The 18506-nt window shown below is 39.4% G+C and overlaps 1 protein-coding gene across 4 annotated transcripts in view; it reads left to right on the top strand.

Annotated features, from left to right (window-relative positions):
* myo10l1 (myosin X, like 1) overlaps nt 1-18506 on the top strand; it is a 43842-nt gene that overhangs the window by 12796 nt on the left and 12540 nt on the right. For all 4 annotated transcript variants that reach the window (XM_016663101.1, XM_016663093.1, XM_016663121.1 and 1 more), the window contains exons 2-23: nt 1384-1482; nt 9802-9960; nt 10608-10795; nt 11587-11721; nt 12388-12512; nt 12658-12671; nt 12774-12858; nt 13359-13465; nt 13655-13784; nt 13876-13994; nt 14094-14240; nt 14430-14530; nt 14622-14688; nt 14785-14877; nt 14961-15029; nt 15122-15204; nt 15884-15986; nt 16221-16301; nt 16434-16558; nt 16659-16776; nt 17654-17760; nt 17865-18129. In XM_016663101.1, coding sequence (XP_016518587.1) covers nt 1384-1482; nt 9802-9960; nt 10608-10795; nt 11587-11721; nt 12388-12512; nt 12658-12671; nt 12774-12858; nt 13359-13465; nt 13655-13784; nt 13876-13994; nt 14094-14240; nt 14430-14530; nt 14622-14688; nt 14785-14877; nt 14961-15029; nt 15122-15204; nt 15884-15986; nt 16221-16301; nt 16434-16558; nt 16659-16776; nt 17654-17760; nt 17865-18129 — 2520 coding nt within the window. The remainder of the gene's footprint in view (nt 1-1383; nt 1483-9801; nt 9961-10607; nt 10796-11586; nt 11722-12387; nt 12513-12657; nt 12672-12773; nt 12859-13358; nt 13466-13654; nt 13785-13875; nt 13995-14093; nt 14241-14429; nt 14531-14621; nt 14689-14784; nt 14878-14960; nt 15030-15121; nt 15205-15883; nt 15987-16220; nt 16302-16433; nt 16559-16658; nt 16777-17653; nt 17761-17864; nt 18130-18506) is intronic.

The following is an 18506-nucleotide window of genomic DNA, read 5'->3' as shown; positions in this document are numbered from 1 at the left end:
CTTTCTTTCTTTCTTTCTTTCTTTCTTTCTTTCTTTCTTTCTTTCTTACTTTCTTTCCTAAATTTTTTTTTACATATTTACATTTTACATCTGCAAATTTCAGTGGGATTTGGGAGAGAGACAAACACAATGTACAACTTAGTTTAGAAGCAGAAGATAAATACATACATAATACATAGTTTTTTTTTAGCATATATTTAAATTGAAGAAATAAAAAATTAAAGATGTGGTATTAGTTTTCGTCCACACAACATTTTGCAGTGGGCCCAAAAATTACACCAATGTTTCAACAAAGAATGAATAAAACTCCTTGTGTGGAGTACATGAAAGACAATTAACAATGATGGGAATAAAATTAAATAAATATTTTTAATGAAAAGATAAAGGTCTACAACCCAACAACTGAAGGCCATAATAACTTGCCGTAGACAAAGATCAAAATTAATGTGAAAATGTGATTGGCTTTATTTTATTTTTCAATACAATGCATTTATAATGACGTTTCTAAATTTCTAAAAAACTACATACGATTTTCTTAAATAGAAAAATATATAAGATGAAACCTCCTAAGACTCATAAAATTGAAGATAATTTGTGATTGTACAACTGGTAAATAGTGTGAATTCACATAAATTCCACATGAATAAGCACCTAAACTTCTGCCTGTTCACTTCGTCTGCGTCACACAATTTGTGTAACGTGTGTGCCTACAAACGTTAAAATATTGTTCTTATTTGTCACGTGTCCTGAAATAGTTTTCTCTCATCAAAAAGTCATTGGGATCACGTCTGTTTTGCCCCAGAAATCTGAATTTTAAACTATCTGACATAATTTGTGACACATGATTGAACAGCATAAAATATTCAGTGCCTTTGCAGCGCTTCAAACTGCATGAGGCCTGTTTCTTTGCACGGATCCGGTCGCTTCTATTTCCTGCTCCCAAATGTTTACCTCCTCTTTAGGTCAGAGGTCAGTGATTTTCTGAAACAGAGCATCATCTGTGCTGAAAGGTCAGAGAAGATCTCACTTCCTCTAAGAATAGAGGGAGTGTTTTAAACACTGTTGCTTGGCCAGATGTTGGTCTGTCGTTGTCTAATTTGCACATCTGTCTCCCTCAGCATGTGGACAGAGTCGTATGTCTCGCTGGGCTCCGTCAGTCAACAATCCTTTTCCATTTTCTGTTTTCTCTTTTGAACCCATCAGTTCATTTTTCACTGAAACTTACCCCACGCTTTAATTTCACTCACTGGCTGCTTTCCAGTTGAGTTCTGTTGTCAGCAGAGAGTTCTGTACTTTCACTTAAGCAGGAAATCTTTGCGTCGACCCTCCTTGTGTTTGCTACAGTGCTTAACCTCAGTATTTGTGTGTTTCTTTGCGATCCAGGGGGCCCGAGTTTGGGTCAGGGAGAAGGAGCAGCTGCTCCCAGCCACTGTCAACTCCTGTGGAGATGGAACCCTGGTGGTCACAACGGACTATGGAGAGGTAAGGAGGAGTATGCGGCGAGCGGCAGCGCCTGCACCTTTGCTTACAGAATATTCAATGCGACGGTGAAACTGCTGTGTCGTTTCATCCCGTCTTCGCTGATCAATACAAACTGCTGGCCTTAATGCGGCGCGTTTCTGCCCCAGTTCCCTGCTCCTTCCTCTTCGTCTTCACACATATTCAGGATTCATCTCTGGCACACATTCAGCTGAGACAGATAAAATAATCATTCTAGAAGAAACCAGCAGTTTATTAAGATGATAGCACAAAGAAACTCATTTATTTCTTTGGTTTATTTCAAGAAGTAAAAAGTGAAGATAATAGTTTTTCATTCAGCAAACAATGAAGGTTTCACGACTCTCATCGTAAGTCAAAGAACGTGTTTCTAAAATAAACAACTTTATTGATGCATGAATCGTACAAAAATAGTAGGAGTTTTCTTAAAACACATTGATTGGTGCATTTTTAATACTATTTTTCTCCAACAAGATTCCTAGGGTACTTAGTGGAAAAATAAGCCCAAACATTCACAGATTCTCCAACAATTCTTAGTCGACGCAAGGAGCATTTCCACATAGGTATTTGTTTCACACCAAGCCCATCTGGAATGTTTGTGGCCACAAATTCAATCTCTACTTGAACTTTGAGATCAAACTTTTTAAATCAGATCAAGTTTTCCAAACGTCGCATTCATGTTTATAATGGCAGGACGGAAAAGGCTTTCTCACGGCATTTTTCCAGAACAATCATTTGGAATTGGAAATGGTTTTTATTGGTTGTTCCTGAGATTTGATGACTCCAAGTTGTTGGTCTTTCCTTTGGACACAGTCTAAAGGCTGAAAGAAACAAACATCTCAGTCATTGCAGTGAATGAGAAAGTCGTGAAACACTAGATTTTATTAACCTCTGGTTAACGTAAAAACAAAACAAAACAAAACAAAAAAACTAGTATAAATAAAGACATTCTTCAGTTGCATTTATTTTAAATGGATTGATTTGGGCTCCAGCAGTTTTTCCACTTGTGCGTCTTATTAAAATCTAATTTAAGCAGGCAAACTGAGGGGAAGATAAATTAATTAACACAAGGGAGTTGAACTAAGTCTAAAAAAAAAAAATAATCTACAAACCAAGGGGAAAAGTACAACACTGATCTAATTAGAGAATCTAAACCTATAGGGCAACACCATTGTAGCAATAATTCACTTTGAAATATGAACTTAAATATGGCAGGACATAAAAGTACAAACCAAAACATAAACACCTGTACATCATGACAACAAGATAAAGATATTTTAAAGCTTTATACTCATCTTTAGCAGAGGCACTAAAATATCTGCCTCTTTATGAAGACTTCCCAAATCCATATATTCTACATTGGCTTATGAAATATGTCCACATTAAGCCTTGAAATGAAAGTTTGGGGGCGTATTTTGCTGTCAGAAATGCCCACTGACAGCACTTAAAAAACGAGGTGATGATGGATTTAATGTCTTTGAAGTTACAGTTGTGAAACTCTTTTATTAATGTTCAATTAATTCATGTTTTCATGGCCTTTCAAACAACCCTAAAAGGCCGAGCGTTTTGATGCTGCTGCTTTGATTTTACGGTGTGGTGGTGCAACAAGGATGGCGAGGCGTTTCCCAAAATAGCGGATATGGGAACAAGCGTTCTCCTTGCAGTGGATTATCCGCTGCCAACCCAACCCCCATCCAGCTCTGCTTACATCCTCGTGTTCCCGCTCTCTGCCAGCGGCTGGTGTTTAAATGTTGCCTCTGCAGGAGATGGTGAATATTTGATAGGGAGTCAGCAGGACCGGGGGGCTGTACCCTGGTACAACAGGGTCTCACCAATGCGGTCCAGATCCATCCCCGCTGTTTTTAGCTTGACGTTCTCCCGCTTGCATGGGAATGCACGATTGACCCCGCGGACCACAGAGGCATGTGACCCCTGCAAACATCCTGCTGCTAAAGAGCATAAAGCAGCTTAATCTTTAACAGCATTTATAGCTTCAGGTGTTTGTGTTATTTTTAATCCAGTTGGCCCCAATGTGCAGTCTCTCTGTTTTTGAAACTGCTGCCATAAAACTTAGAAATACACACAAGATTAAAACCCGCCATACAAAGGCATGCAGGTTGCAGAAAAAATATGCACAAGAAATGACGAATGGATGTTGAATTATGGGAAGACAATGTAAACTTCAAATCAGATCTGATCAAATCTGCTCTTCTTTTAGAGCAGGGGTCTTTAGCCCATCCGTCATGGTTGTTAGTAGCTTTTTCCAAAATCTACAAGGAAATGAGCAACAATTTTTGGATTAACCCTAAATCCATTGTGGCATTTTAATTTGATAATAAAACAAAAGATGCCTGTATATGTTTCAAAAGCTGATAAGATTATTTCCCCCGAAGGGGCAGGTATGTTTTGGAGCTATTTAGAAACTTAATTTAGTGGAAACAAGGCTTTTTAGATTGCAAAAGGACACTGATGCTTGTTTTAAAGTGAAGTTTGTCACCAAAATCTTTTCTAAATAAATTCAGGAACACTTAACTCTTATTCCATCTCATTTTCCTTTAAAATGAAGTTTCTCTGTCATCACCTGTAGCTGATTATCATAAGGACTCAAGAACGAAAGGACCCAAAGCAAACATATTTTCCATTTTCCCCTTCTCTTTAACACGGATATATCTTGCAGAGTTATGAAGATGGATCTGATCAGATTAGTTTAATGAATATGTGATAAAACTGGGTCAGCGGAAAAAAACAAACTAGAAAATCAGATGAAGTCAGTGTTATAGCTTTAGAGATAATGGAAAAAAGTAATTAAAATTAAAATATATTTTTCCTGATTCAGAATCATTTTTAACTCAGTTGGAAGTGTTTCTTCCCAACTTTTTGATAAAAATCATACATTCTGCTTTTTCTATTGAACAGCCTGTTGATAAGGTTGCTATGGTTACTGTCGGCAACAACATAGTCACCTCATCGCTGCTTTATTCTGTGCGTCTGCATTTTATTAGACGCGTTTTATGATGAATATAAGCCTCACTCACGGACCTGCATGCAGAAACGCAGGCTGCGGCTGCAATGAGTTACGTTTTGAGTGACCCGGATTTAAACAGAGAGCCGACATGAGGACAAAAACGGCTGCAGGGATGCATTAGCTCATGTTCACAGACACAACTTCCACACGGCAGACAAAATACGGCCTAAAATACACCGAGTGAAAACTGTACGCATTGACTTTCATTCTGCATATATAAAAATGAACACTGTCTTGTCTACTGACCCATTTTCTTCTCCAAGGACTCACAGCTTTTGACCCTGAGGGGATTTAGGAGTTACACAGTTGTTGTGCTTCAAATGATGAGATGAATATATGCTTCTAAATTTCTGCTTCGCAGTCTGAGGCTCAAACAGATACAAAACTCTGCAAAGTGAGTGTCCTGTGAGGCAGAGAGGTTTTAATCACCTTTAACTCTTGACGCTTATTACAAAAACAACTTTCTTTGCCTTCGCTTTGGGGGCCTCTGGACTCGATAAAGACTTGGTAAAGCATCGGCCATTTACCGTTTAGCATTTCCCCTGAAAACAGAATAAAAACCACATCAGTTTTAGTTTTTAGATGGATTTATTCAGCCACTGCTTGCATCTAAAACTGTACAAAAAGGTTTGAGTCAACGTAAAGCGAGTTCTCCGCTCCTAACCTTACAGGTGGAGGCCCGAGGGATCAGGACCAAGGTCAGTGATGAGACCTGCCTCTGCGTACAGTGCTGTGTGATACTGAATCCCTCCTCTGCCGAGCAGAATATAGGTCACTGTGCCCACGGCACTCCTCTCCCAGCCTTTCCATTTTTATCTCTCAGGCCCGCTCTCGCTCACTCTCGCTGCAGCTAATATGCGAAGTCAAATGAAGAGGCTTGTCTCCCTCGGCTCTGCTCCTGAATCATGCAAAGCAGCATTAAACATCAGAGAGCTTTATGGTGAAAGTGCACACACGGAAAGTGCATGAGTGTTTCCACAAATCAGGTTAAGAGGGAAGTAATTTTGCAGAAAAGAAGCAACGGGAGATAGTAAAAGGATAAAATGTGTTGTGGGTCCAGGAAAGGGACTATTCAACAGATATTCAACATAAACAACACAATGTAGATTATTAATGATGCATTAGCCTTTTGTTTTAATTTTTTATTAGAGTTTACTTTAGTTTTCATGCTTATAGAGGGATTTATCAGAGTTGCTTTTTCTTTCTCTGCTCTGCTGATTATCCTGTTTCCCCCTGACCAATCTGAAGTGTTTTCTCTCTTCACCTTCATAATCAATTATTAAACGTGAGCTGCTCATTTTTAGATTCTCTGAGTTGCAGAGCTTAATGCGTGTACCCGCTTGTCACAGACATGAGTTTGAGAGTTCTCGTTACTTTTTCTGGGTGTTAAAATGAAACACGAATCTATTACCAGAATATGTGTCGAATCCCACCTGAGGGCAAAAAAAAAAAAAAAAGGAAGACATCTTAAGAAATCCCTTTTTATGTCCTACTGCAGCTGCTTTCTAATTCCTGAGTCTTTGACATACTTTCTCACTTTAAAGTGTCTTGTCTTCTTTCACAGAATCGCTTGCCTGTGGGTCGTCCTGAGTTACGTAAATTTCTCAAGTGGGATTTTCAAGTCCTGGGTAGTTGAAAACAAATTTGACTCTGCCACAGGAAGCAGAACGACACATTTATTGGTGCAAAAAGCCTCGCATTTCAGCTTCCATTGATCACAAATTGACCACTGACAGTTTTTATTATTACCTTTACCAACTCCTTTGGAATAAATTCAACTAAAACATTTTTTTTATATGATTTACTTTAAGTTGATCAGTTGGAACATCTATTTAGTACTTCTCCACTTTCTGTGTCCCTGAGACAATCTGAAGGATCTATCATGCTGTGGGCTGTAAGAGTCTGGATCTAGTGTATGGCATCATGACTTCTTAGAAATACTGGAAAATTTTAAGTAAAATTCAGGCGGGCTCTCTTAAAAGACTGAATCCAGTGGTGTCTATAAATGCAGCAAGCATTGTATTCAAGTACTTGGGGGTGTTGTTTCCGCTTTACCCCATATATCACCAAGGCAACCCCCAGCGTGGCCTTTTATCGTAAATCTGGCCCCACTGATCTGAGGCCTGCACCGTCACACGTCTTAAACGTGCCTGTGCAAATGGCTGACAGATTTATGAAAAACGAATGACAAGAAATCTCTTCACTGTGTTCAGGATAGTGAAGAGATTTTCCCACATGAGCTGCTGCTTGTCACCAACGGGAAGCCTGTCGGTTGAGGCGGCGTTGCTCCTATGTGGCCAAAGACAAATTCACTGTGACAGAGCTGAGGGAGAGCAGGACCTCATGTGACCCAAACGTCCTCACGATCTGCTGCATGAGAAACCTGGTGCCACTTTTACGCGTAGAGCCCAAAAAAGTCAGAATAATTTAAATTATCTGTAGATGTGGATTGTAAAGTTTCCTGTATAAAGCATTCATATCTGGAATCTTCTCTGTAGAATATGAAATACACAGATCCTATTTCAGCATGGTTGAAAGGTCATTTCTTTTTGATAGCAACTATTTGCTATCGCCTAATGTGTGAATTATCTAGTTATAAGTCTTGTTAGTGTCATTATATTCACAAATAACCTCACGTATCAGATGCAAAGGGTTAAATATACGACCTGCAAATAATTTGGAATGACTAAAATATCGAAAAGAATTGTCGGATGCTTTACCTTATACTGAACTGAGCAAGGCAAGGTTTTTAGAACACAAATAAACCTCAGCAAAATTAACAAAAGTGCAAAAGAAAACACACTGCAGGATTGTGACAGTATTAAAATAATACTAAGCATAAATAAACTGTAAGATTTTTAATCCATTTTGCCAAAAAGGCTTGCTAAAATGTGATGAGCAAGTTGGGTTTCACATGTGGTTGCAACCTTTTTGTTTATTTAGTGTGTGTGGAGCCTTGTTCTCTCTACTTTTCCTATAAAGTACTCTGTAGCGCATGATTCTCTAATTCAAATGCTTGGGAGTGATTGTTCAATAACAGCCTGAGGTCCCAGACTGAGCCATTAGGCTTTCAGACAGTCTATGATACACGCACATTACTTTTAAAGAGTAATAGATCAGGAAGTCTGGGAGTAAAGGAGCAGTAGATGATTAAAGAGAGCTACTGGAAATGTTTTTTGTTCAGAAATTGAAAAAAAAACTTAATTAAAAAATATATCCTGGAACTACAACACATCAGTTTATATATAGTGTGGGAGAAGAAGAGAAGATGGATTAAGGAAGAGTAACAAACAAAAGAAAGTAAGGATAAAGGACTCAGAAGTGATTTCAGAGACACAAACAGAAACAAAGAAAGAAATTAAGAAGATGGGAGAATTATTTAACAGAGTGAGAACTCATAGTGAGCAAGGCAGCGTGGAAAATCTTTGCAGAACTGATGTTAGAGATACATTAAGACAACACGTTGCAGCTGCCAAAACCCTTTGACCAGAAGGCATGTCAGTGCATCACGTCTCATGGAACCGTGAACGTCACTCAGATCAGACACAGATTAATTAATACATTAACGCAAAGCTCACACATAGATACACAGACTGCTTTCTGGTCACGTTAGGGTCTAATTGTGAAGTTTTCATGAAGTAACTTTATGTAAATCTACAAAAGCTGATGCAGGTCAAATGCAGACGCTTTTATTTGCAGCAGATTTACTTTGTTTTCAGAGAAGCTCCAAGAAGCGGGAACAATTCAATATATGCTTTCATGTACATCAATTGACAAAGCAATGTTAATGTGTCAGTTTTAATGTGCAACATTTTTTAGTTTCACTCTGTTTCATTGATTTTTTTTTTCTTTTTTATCTGTCTTTCCGCCCTTGGTAATTTTGGTTACGTTCTGTTGAATCTGGGATTGTCTTTTGTTTTCATTGCTACCAATTTAGGTTTAGATTTAGAAAAAGCTGAGGTGAGAGGGTTAAATTTAAATGTTTGTAAATGAAAAACTTAAAGAGAAATTATGTTTTTGAGCATCTTCTTCAATAGCACTTTCCTTACTTGTAGTAGGAAGATGTTACATCACAGTGAGCTTGCACAAAAGTGAATAAATCCCCAGAAATGGATGACCAATCTCCAGTTTTAGATGATTTAAACAACTTGAAACAAATTAAATTGAAAATGTGTGTAATGTGTCGCAGTTTTCTCAGCTTTGTTCCCTGATTGCAGTGTTGCTGTCAGATTCTAATGTAAGCCTACAGTAATCTTTCCTTTCCAATGAAAGAAGAGGAATATTTAGGGAATATTTAGGTCAATTTATCACAGCTGAGTGAAGAAGCCCAGCGACTTTGTAAGCTAGACTATCATCTGCGTTTACCCACAAACTGGACATGAAATATCTGTGATAGCTTGACATTTACAAATGGAAAAAAAAGAGTTTGCAAACTGCAGAAACGTGCATGCATATAGGCTAAAAACATCCTAATCACACACAATTAGCAAATGATGATGACATGTTGATTTTTTTGGAGTGGTCCGCCATTCAACAGCTCTTCACAGAAAAAAAAAAGTTGTAAGTGGGGTGAAATAGATTAATTTAGGAACAGTCTGAGTACATATGGCAAGCCCTGCTGCTACTCTCCACAGACTACCAACACATCTGTTTCTGCAGTGCACACACAGAGTCACACACACTCACAGGGCGAAGGCTTGCTGTGTGTCATATCAGCAACCCTGTATTGTAAATGGCATGGTTTCTATTTTCAGACGAGCTGATTTCAGTGAAATAGGTGAGCGACCTTCAAGCTGAAACAGAACAGCAGTTATCTCCAATACCTCTGTGTGTGTGCGTGTGTGTGTGTGTGTGTTGGCCGGACACGGGGATCCGTAGTAACATTGTTTGCATGCCTGACCTGAATTCACACTGAGCTGCTTTCACCTGTCAGATCCCACCACATCAGACCTGTTACATTTCCTCTCGTCTTCTCTCTTCCCTCCCCACTTCTCCACTTTCCCCTACACTGTCCTGTTGCCATAGTGATGGATGGCATAGAGGAGACTGGGGTCTGGGCCAAAACCACTCTGTATTGTCATGAAATGGGTCTAAAAAAAGCGACTCTTGCAACGCTCGCATCTGTTGTCGTTCTAAAAACAACATCCTTAGACTGTAATCATCAAGCAGTAGCACCAATAAAAAAAAAGGGATCAGATTTGTAGATTATTTTGCCTCTGGATTTTGCCTTAACCTTAACATGGTGATGCGAGACAGTTTGTGTGCCTCCTTGTGTGCAGGTGTTTTACCTACAGCAGGCCGAGGTCACCAGGGAGCGGGTGTATGCGATGCACCAGTCCAGCATCGACGGGGTGGAGGACATGTCGGCGCTGGCTGAATTGCATGAGGCTGCAATCATGCACAACCTTTACCAGCGCTACCAAAAGGATAACATTTACGTAAGTCAGGTCATCCCGGTTGCTGACGTTTGTGCAAGCCGGCGTCTGCTCTGCATAAGCAACTTTATCGCTCAAACACAAATGTTTTATTAGAAAAAAATTGGGTAAAAATGTGGGAAAAGGTAGAGAAGATTTTCTGTATCTGGAAACAGTCTAACCACCATTTAAACCTGTTAGGAGATGAGTTATTTTGAGGTTATTTTTTGTGATTTTAGGTGACATAAAGCAGGGCTGAAAGTAATACATGCTTTTTTCTTTTTATTATTAAAACATCAATATTAAAAGTAGCAATATTCACCCATTTAATGAGTAGAGTCCTGCTCTCTGTAATACATTCTCACCGTGAATGCAGCTCTTCTGTTTAGACCTCAACAAGTTATATTCTTGGAAGATTTAGGTTTAATTAAATATGTTTCTTCTAGGTGAAAGCAATGTTAACTTTTTGTAACCAAAGTCCGAACTTAAATCAGTTTGGAAAGATAACAAGGAAGCTTTCCAACCTCAAAGAATTATGGATGGGTTCAGAAAGCTGTATTAAACCAAATGTTCCATTTATTATTAAGCGGTGTACTAAGACTTTTCAAGATGGCTTTAAAAAAACCCCCAAAGAATCTGAAACTCTTCTTCTTCTTCTTGTCTGTTCTCAGACCAATATTGGAAGTATCCTGGCTGCTGTAAACCCATATAAACAGATCCCAGGCCTGTACGATCTGGACAGAGTGGACTTGTACTCCAAGCACCATCTGGGGGAACTCCCGCCGCACATTTTTGCCGTGGCCAATGAATGTTACCGCTGCATCTGGAAACGCCATGACAGTCAGTGTGTCCTCATAAGGTGAGTCCATGGTTCAGATTATATCGCTGGGTTGCATCGGACACGTACTCTTTGAACCTTTATGCATTTAGTCTACAACTATGAACTACACTTTTATGATTCTATCTACCGGATCAAGACAAAGAACAATGATACGTGGTTTTTAAAGTTTTGGACAAATGAAAATCTCTGAAGTAAGGCTTGCATATGTATTCAACCCCATTTTAAAATGATACAAAGCCAAGTCAAATCAATTGCCTTTTGTAGACACAAAGCGGGGTCGACAGATGCTGAAACACAGCTCAGCATGGAAGACATGGAGATTCTACGAATACTTAATCTGGGGGGCTAAAAAACAGATGCGTGCCACACTTTTCAGATCTGTTAGTAAACAATTTTGAAAACCAAGGACACTTTTTCTTCCACTTTTCAACAACAACATGCCACTTTGTATTGAAAAAAGGTAAGAAACCTAATTAAAGGAACTAAACTCGTTCTGTCGCCGCTGAAGAAACAAAACCGAAACATTAAAGTTTATGAATTGTTTAATCTTTTATTAAAAAAATAAATAAATAAATAAAATCCTTCACCACTGTATCAAGATGGTTTGCAGCTAGATGGTCTGATCCGAGTGCTTTCAATTACCCTCAACGTTATGGAAAGAGACTGGAACTTAATGAAATATCTCAGAAGCAATCAAGCCCCTTTATCAATTAGATGACCAGACCAGTCAGAGATACTGGAATGTCACAGAAGGTCACTGGCTTTATAATTGGATTTGAGTTGTGTGTGTGTGCGTGTGTGTTCTCCAGTGGTGAATCAGGAGCGGGGAAGACGGAGAGCACCAAACTGCTGCTGCAGTTTCTGTCGGTGATGAGCCAGAACTCGATCGCTGCTCCTCAGTCGGAGAGAACTACGCACGTGGAGCAGGCCATCGTTCAGAGCAGGTGTGCAGGATGAAACAAATGTTTTTACATTTCAATCACCGGAGTGCGTCATTCACCTTCATGTCTGCAGGTATTAACTGTTATTATTAATTAAACAAAGACAGAGTGAAAATGGTAAGGCTGAGCTCCTTTTCTGCTTCAGTGTTCGTAATTAACCTGGATAAGAGTCATTACATCTGTACAAGCTGGAGTTTGAGACAGTCACCTCTAACAAGAGCTTCAAACAGCAGAATAGCTGGAAAAGAAATATGTTCAGGCCTCTACATGTTTGTCTTTAAGACGCAGCTGCAAGATTTAGGAAGAGCTGCACAAAAACTCATTTCTGCAAACCTCAGTAAGTTGAAGTAGCACTATAAGGAAAAGGCAACTATGCATTCCTTATAATAATCTGAGAGATCAATAAAAGCAGGCAGTAAATTAATTCAATGACTGCAGTAATGATTAAGTTATTGCTGCAAAAAAGTAGTCCCCCATGCTTTGCATTAAATATTTCAAATGCACCTTTTCTACTTTGACTTGAGTGAGTTTTGTGTTAAAAATGTCGATCCTTACAGGAACCACCGGAGATGATAGAGGTTCTATTGTCTTTCTTCCAGAAAGTTGAAGCATTTTCCACATGCTCAGTAAAACAACATAAAAACTGCAGATTCTTGTTTCATTTTTCAGTCCAATCATGGAGGCTTTTGGGAACGCAAAGACCGTTTACAACAACAACTCCAGTCGCTTTGGGAAGTTCATCCAGCTTCACTTCTCAGAGTGCGGCAACATCCAAGGAGGCTGCGTCATCGACTGTATCCTTACTGTATGTGGTGGAACGACAGTTTTTTAAATGTTTATTTATTTTTTATTTTTATAGGACATTTCAGCAACAAGGCAGTATATTAATCACTAAAAAATTATTCCAGCTATAGTTGCTTCCTTGACTGTACCTTTTAGATTTACTGGAAAAGGTAAATATACATTATACCTTTCATGTCATTTTTTATTTTAAATGGAGTGATTTATCAATTTTTAAATATAATGGTTATTGAAATCTTTTTTTTTCTCTGTAGAACCGTGTGGTACGACAAAACCCGGGAGAGAGAAACTACCACATCTTCTATGCTCTGCTGGCAGGAGCCAGTAAACAGGATAAAAGTAAGTCCTCTAAATATTGGCAATGATCCTTTTTTTTATATATACTGTACTTTTCGGACTATAAGCCGCTACTTTTTCCCCACGCCTTGAACCATGCGGCTTGTAGCCCGGTGCAGCTTTTCTGTGGATTTTTCGTCAACCACCAGGGGGCGCTTTAGCAGGAAGTGAATCATTGGAAGTCAACATTGGAAATCAAAGAAGAAAGCGCTAATTTTAATTTAGAACAAGCACATGCTAGCAGCAGGCACAGCGGAGAAATTTCTTGAAACTCATTCTCCCTCTTCATGGAAACCACATGAATAAAAAGATTAAGCATATGACATAATAATTCCTCGTGGTAAAAAAAAAGTTTTATATTTTATGTGAAAAGCAAATTTTTGTGTTCCTGTATGCTAAAAGCTAAACGCTGACTTATTAATCAGCTTTTGGTCATAACCAATTGGTCTAAACTGAGGTGAAAAGCACATTTTACTTAATATGTTTTTCGTATGTCTCTCCAGGTCTGTATTTCCTGGAGGAACCTGCTGAATCTTTCCACTACCTCAGCCAATCAGGATGTCTGAAGGACAAGAGCCTGAATGACAAAGAACTGTACAACAGTGTTATGGTCGGTTTATGTTCAATTAGCACGAAGAAGTAACGAATAGCGACCTTGCAAAAGTCTCAGACTTTCTCTACTTTCTTTCCCCAAAATTTCAATATATCACTGTTTTTTTTTTTTTTTAAATAGAAAGCTGACCTAGTTTGTACATAAAAACATTGCTTTTATCTGTTTCATACCCTCGTCTTTGTGCAGGAGGCACTGAAGGTTTTAGGGTTTTCAGAGGAAGAAATCAGAGACATGTTCAAGCTGCTGTCGGGAGTCTTGCAGCTGGGAAACATGGAGTTCATGCTCGCAGGAGGGGCTCAGATCACCACCAAGCAAGGTCAGGCGGTCGCTCAGTTAGTTTAAAACGATTCAGAAAGTTTAGGGTCAAGTTTGAGGAGCTTCATAAACGTGTTCTCTTGTGTTTCCAGTGGTCAGTAATGCCAGTGAACTGTTGGGTCTGGACGCCTTCCAGCTCTCCGAAGTCCTGACTCAGCGATCCATAATCCTCAGAGGAGAGGAAATCTGTTCCCCTCTCACTATTGAACAGGTCAGGGACATAAATACATTGTCCTTCCCCACTTTTGATTGATCTCCCTCAGACATTCACACAGACATTTGTCCTTACTCTCTGTCTACATCACTGCAGGCCATCGATTCCAGGGACTCTGTCGCGATGGCGCTGTACTCCCAGTGTTTCTCCTGGATCATCCTCAAGATTAACCAGAAGATCAAGGGAAAAGAAAATTTCAAATCCATTGGCATCCTTGATATCTTTGGCTTTGAAAATTTTGAGGTTAGAACTCAAACAATTCATCCTTCACACATACAAGCCATTTTGTTTACGTAAAATCTCAATAAAATATGCTTATTCTTGTGGTTAAACCATAGGAAAAAATGCAAGGCATGCTGTATTTCAGGGATAATTGTGCATTTTCAATATAATTGGACATGTATATTGAACAGAGGATGTGTTGATATGCAGGTGAATCGGTTTGAGCAGTTTAACATCAACTACGCCAACGAGAAGCTCCAGGCGTACTTTAACAAGCACATCTTCTCCCTGGAGCAGCTGGAGTACAACAGGTGATGCCGAAAAATGAGCTGTTGAGATTTTGCTCAAAACGTGCTGCTCGTTTCATCGGTGTGTGACGGTTTGGATGCGTTTGTTACATAGGGAAGGAGTTCAGTGGGACGCCATTGACTGGATGGACAATGCAGAGTGTCTCGACCTCATAGAAAAGGTGTGAAACGCTGCTGTTGATGTGTACGTAAAATGTTGATGCTGATTCTGTGACGCAGAGGCAATTTGAACCTTTTTTTTTTCTCCTCAATGTCAGAAACTTGGCCTGTTGGCGCTAGTGAACGAAGAGAGCCGATTTCCCAAAGGAACAGATTTCACTCTGCTGGAGAAGTTGCACAGCAGACACTCTGTGAGTTATTTAATGCGCCACAGTTGAAACTACTTTGCTGCACTTGTGTTGTAATTGCTGCACTTGTTGTCCGTTTCCTGCAGACAAACCCTTACTATGTGAAGCCCCGGGTTGCAGATCATCAGTTTGGGATCAAGCATTATGCCGGAGAGGTCAGCTACGGATAAATGAATGAGCGGCTTTTAATGTTTGCAAATCTGCTCTTGTGATTATTTTGACAGTGAGAAGTGCGTGTTTTGAGCAGGTGCTGTATGATGTGAGAGGCATCTTGGAGAAGAACAGAGACACGTTCAGGGACGACATCCTGAACATGCTCAAGGACAGCAGGTAGGAGATTTAAGCTCACAAAAACAGATCATTTTCTGTCAAACTGGGACATTTGAGGGACGTTCAGTATCTGTCTTTAAAATTATGAATGCCCAAGTCGATATTTTTGATGATCTAACTCAACTCTTCAATGTTCCAGATGCTTTCTTATTCTGATCTTAGAGTAATAATTGCTGTGGCGTAATGATTAAAAGCAATAGAAGATGAAAGAAACCTCTGAGGTTCACTTGAATCTTGAATATGACCAGATGTGGTCTACAAGAAAAATATAACAAGCATAAATTAATTCAAATGTTCATAATTTCTCCATAAGAAAACTTCACAAACACTTTCTAGACTCCAATAAGGAGAAGTAATTTACTAAAAGTTCTTAAACACAAAGAATGTAATAAAAATGAAGTGTTTTTCTTGAGCTTGTTGTTTTTTATCATTTATTATGGATTATTTCTTGGTATTTATATGCTGTAACCTTGATTCGTTTCGCTACTCCTTTGGCCTGGTCCCCCTTCTCAAAGAGATTTCCGATCTTTCTGAAATGTTTAATGAAAACAAGTAAAGGACTAATTATTTCTGTGGTTAATGGGTTTTGAAAATGATATTTTCTTCTGTAAGTCATACAGACACAACCTGTAGCATTCCCACTCCCTAACTGAGCTCCTAGCGTTTTTCTTTTTCTCAGGTTGGACTTCATCTACGACTTGTTTGAGAAGGTCGGCAGCAGAAACAATGAGGAGAAGATGGGGACAGCCAGACGTAAGCCCACAGTGAGCTCCCAGTTCAGGGTGAGTTATCGACTTTTATTTCCTTTTATACAGGAGACAGAGCGACGTCCGGTAATCAGAAACATATAACTAAGGAATCAGCAATTGTTTATTTCGCCAAGTAGTTATTTTAGTGGTTTATTGATTCATTATTTAAAGTGGTAGTAATGAGTTGTATTATTCTGTTACCAGTGGGGCTGTTTTGCATTATGTGAAAAAAAAAATCTATATCATTTCATTGCTTTGTCTCCCCAGGACTCCCTCCATGCTCTCATGGCCACACTTAGTGCATCCAATCCGTTCTTCATTCGCTGCATTAAGCCCAACATGGAAAAGGTCACTTTGTTTGTATCTGGGCATATCTGTCCTCTAATTGAAATCAATCGTTCTCTCTCTCTCTCTCTCTCTCAATCTATCGGGGTTTATATTGTTTAGAGTCTCTAAACGTTGTTTATTCTGTCTGTGTAGAATCCAAACGTGTTTGACCCAGAAACCGTCCTGAACCAGCTAAGATATTCAGGGATGCTGGAGACGGTGAAGATCCGTCGCGCTGGGTTCCCCGTTCGCAGAACATTCAACGATTTTTTCTCACGGCACGTCTCCCTATCGTCGACACTCATCTAGAGTCTTTGTGTAGCTCTCTGCCGCGTTGTTTGTATTTTTGTCTCATACTGTGTCTTATTTTGGTGTCAGGTATAAAATCATCATAAACGATAAGGTGCCAGCAGCGGGGGACAACAAGAAAAGAAGCACTGATCTCTTAACTAAATATGATAAGACTAAAAAGGAGTGGCAGCTGGGAAAGACCAAGGCAAGTTTTCTGAAAGCTGAAAGATCCTTTGAGATTTTAAATTTCCTACTGGCCAGATAGTTGAAACCAGATATTTATATACACTGTATAAAAAGACATGTTACTTTTTGATGATGTCTGTGCTGATTGGTTCATTCACAACATTTGACCGATACAGAGCCAAAACTGTGGATGTGTTTTTGAGGGAAAACCAGAAAGTCACTACTTCTTGGTGTAACATCTTGCAAAAAATCAATACAAATGTGATTTTTGCAAATATCAGGAAGAGGAATTGCAGATCTCCACAAGTCTGGGTACAACTTCCACATGCCTGAAGGTGTTTAGTGTCAAATGCAACAACCTCATAAAAGAAGTAGGCTGAAGCTTAGAGTGCGTCAAGTTGAAACAAATCCTACACCAACATGCGCAGAAAGACTCAGAGAGGAGGAACTCCAGAAGAAGAGGGTCAAAGAGGTTAATTTTCTGATGACATGTCTCATTTGAAAAATCTGAATTTGAACTGATGACCTCCATCACATAATGAGGAGAAATGGCAAAACTTACAAGCATGACAACAAATCCCCACTGTGAAGTACGAGGATGACTGTATCAGGTTGTGTGGGTGTTTTTCTGCAAGAGGGACTGGTGCACTTCACAAAATAGATGAAAAAATGTGAACCCAAGCTGCATCACCAAATTAGTTACAAAGTGGTTAAACCAAATTGTTTTGGTTTGACCGTCACAAAGCTGTGATCTTAGTCTCGTAGAGAGTTTAAGGGGAGATTTGAAAAGTTGTCTTTTCCTACATAATATGTACTAAAAATCTATTTTCAGCTGTACATTCCAGGTAATACTGAGAACCAATATTCTTCATATCTCTGCTGCCTTGCTCCTGTAGGTGTTCATGAAGGAGTCTTTGGAGCAGCGTTTGGAGAAAGACAGAGATGAAATCCGGCGTCAAGCTGCCATGATAATCCGAGCCCACCTCCTCACTTTTTCTGCAAAGTAGGTGCCATCCCAAATCGATGCTTTGAGGGATGATAGTGACTCCTCTCTGATGTTTGTACTGCTTCTTAAATGGTGTTCCTCCCCCCTGCTTTTCCTGACAGGAAGCGTTTCAAACAGGTCCGCTCCAGCATCGTTGTTCTGCAGAAGCACTTGCGGAGGCACATCCAGCGCGGACAGTTTGTCAAGAAGCGCAGGGCGGCGCTGGTGCTGCAGAAACACAGGCGAGGGCAGGTGGCCCGCACCCGCGTTCGCAAACTCAGAGAGGAGAAGAAGAAGAGGGAAGAAGAACAAAGGAAGAAGGAGGAGGAAGAGAAGAGGAAGTCGGGCGGAGAGGAAAACGAAGAGGTTAATGAAGACGATAAGAAGGTGAGAGGCAACAAAGGCAAGAACTGCGTTTTTAAGGGTTATTTGTTTTTGTCAGACAGTTGGTCTGATTTGACAAACACAATATTGCACATGTTTCATACTCTTTCTGTTTTTTGAATGACGGATTGAGCAGTGTTTTGAGAGAGATGCAAAATGTGTTTTATGTCCTAACCCAGATTTAACTATGAATATTGAGCTTTTTTAATGTTAACTGTAGGGCCTCCATAGAAAGTTGGATTAATGATGTGCCTTTATTTATTAATACAATGACTTTTATTCAGGATTTTGAGATAAAATGAGGCTGGATCTATATTAATATCTTACTTTTTGGATTTGTAATTGTAAAAAAAAAAAAAGAAAACTATCATGAGTCATTT

Source organism: Poecilia formosa, unplaced genomic scaffold (assembly GCF_000485575.1).
Source record: "Poecilia formosa unplaced genomic scaffold, Poecilia_formosa-5.1.2 Scaffold8, whole genome shotgun sequence".
Lineage (NCBI taxonomy): Eukaryota > Metazoa > Chordata > Actinopteri > Cyprinodontiformes > Poeciliidae > Poecilia > Poecilia formosa.
Note: the sequence above shows the minus strand (reverse complement) of the source record. Positions and strands in the feature narration are given on the sequence as shown.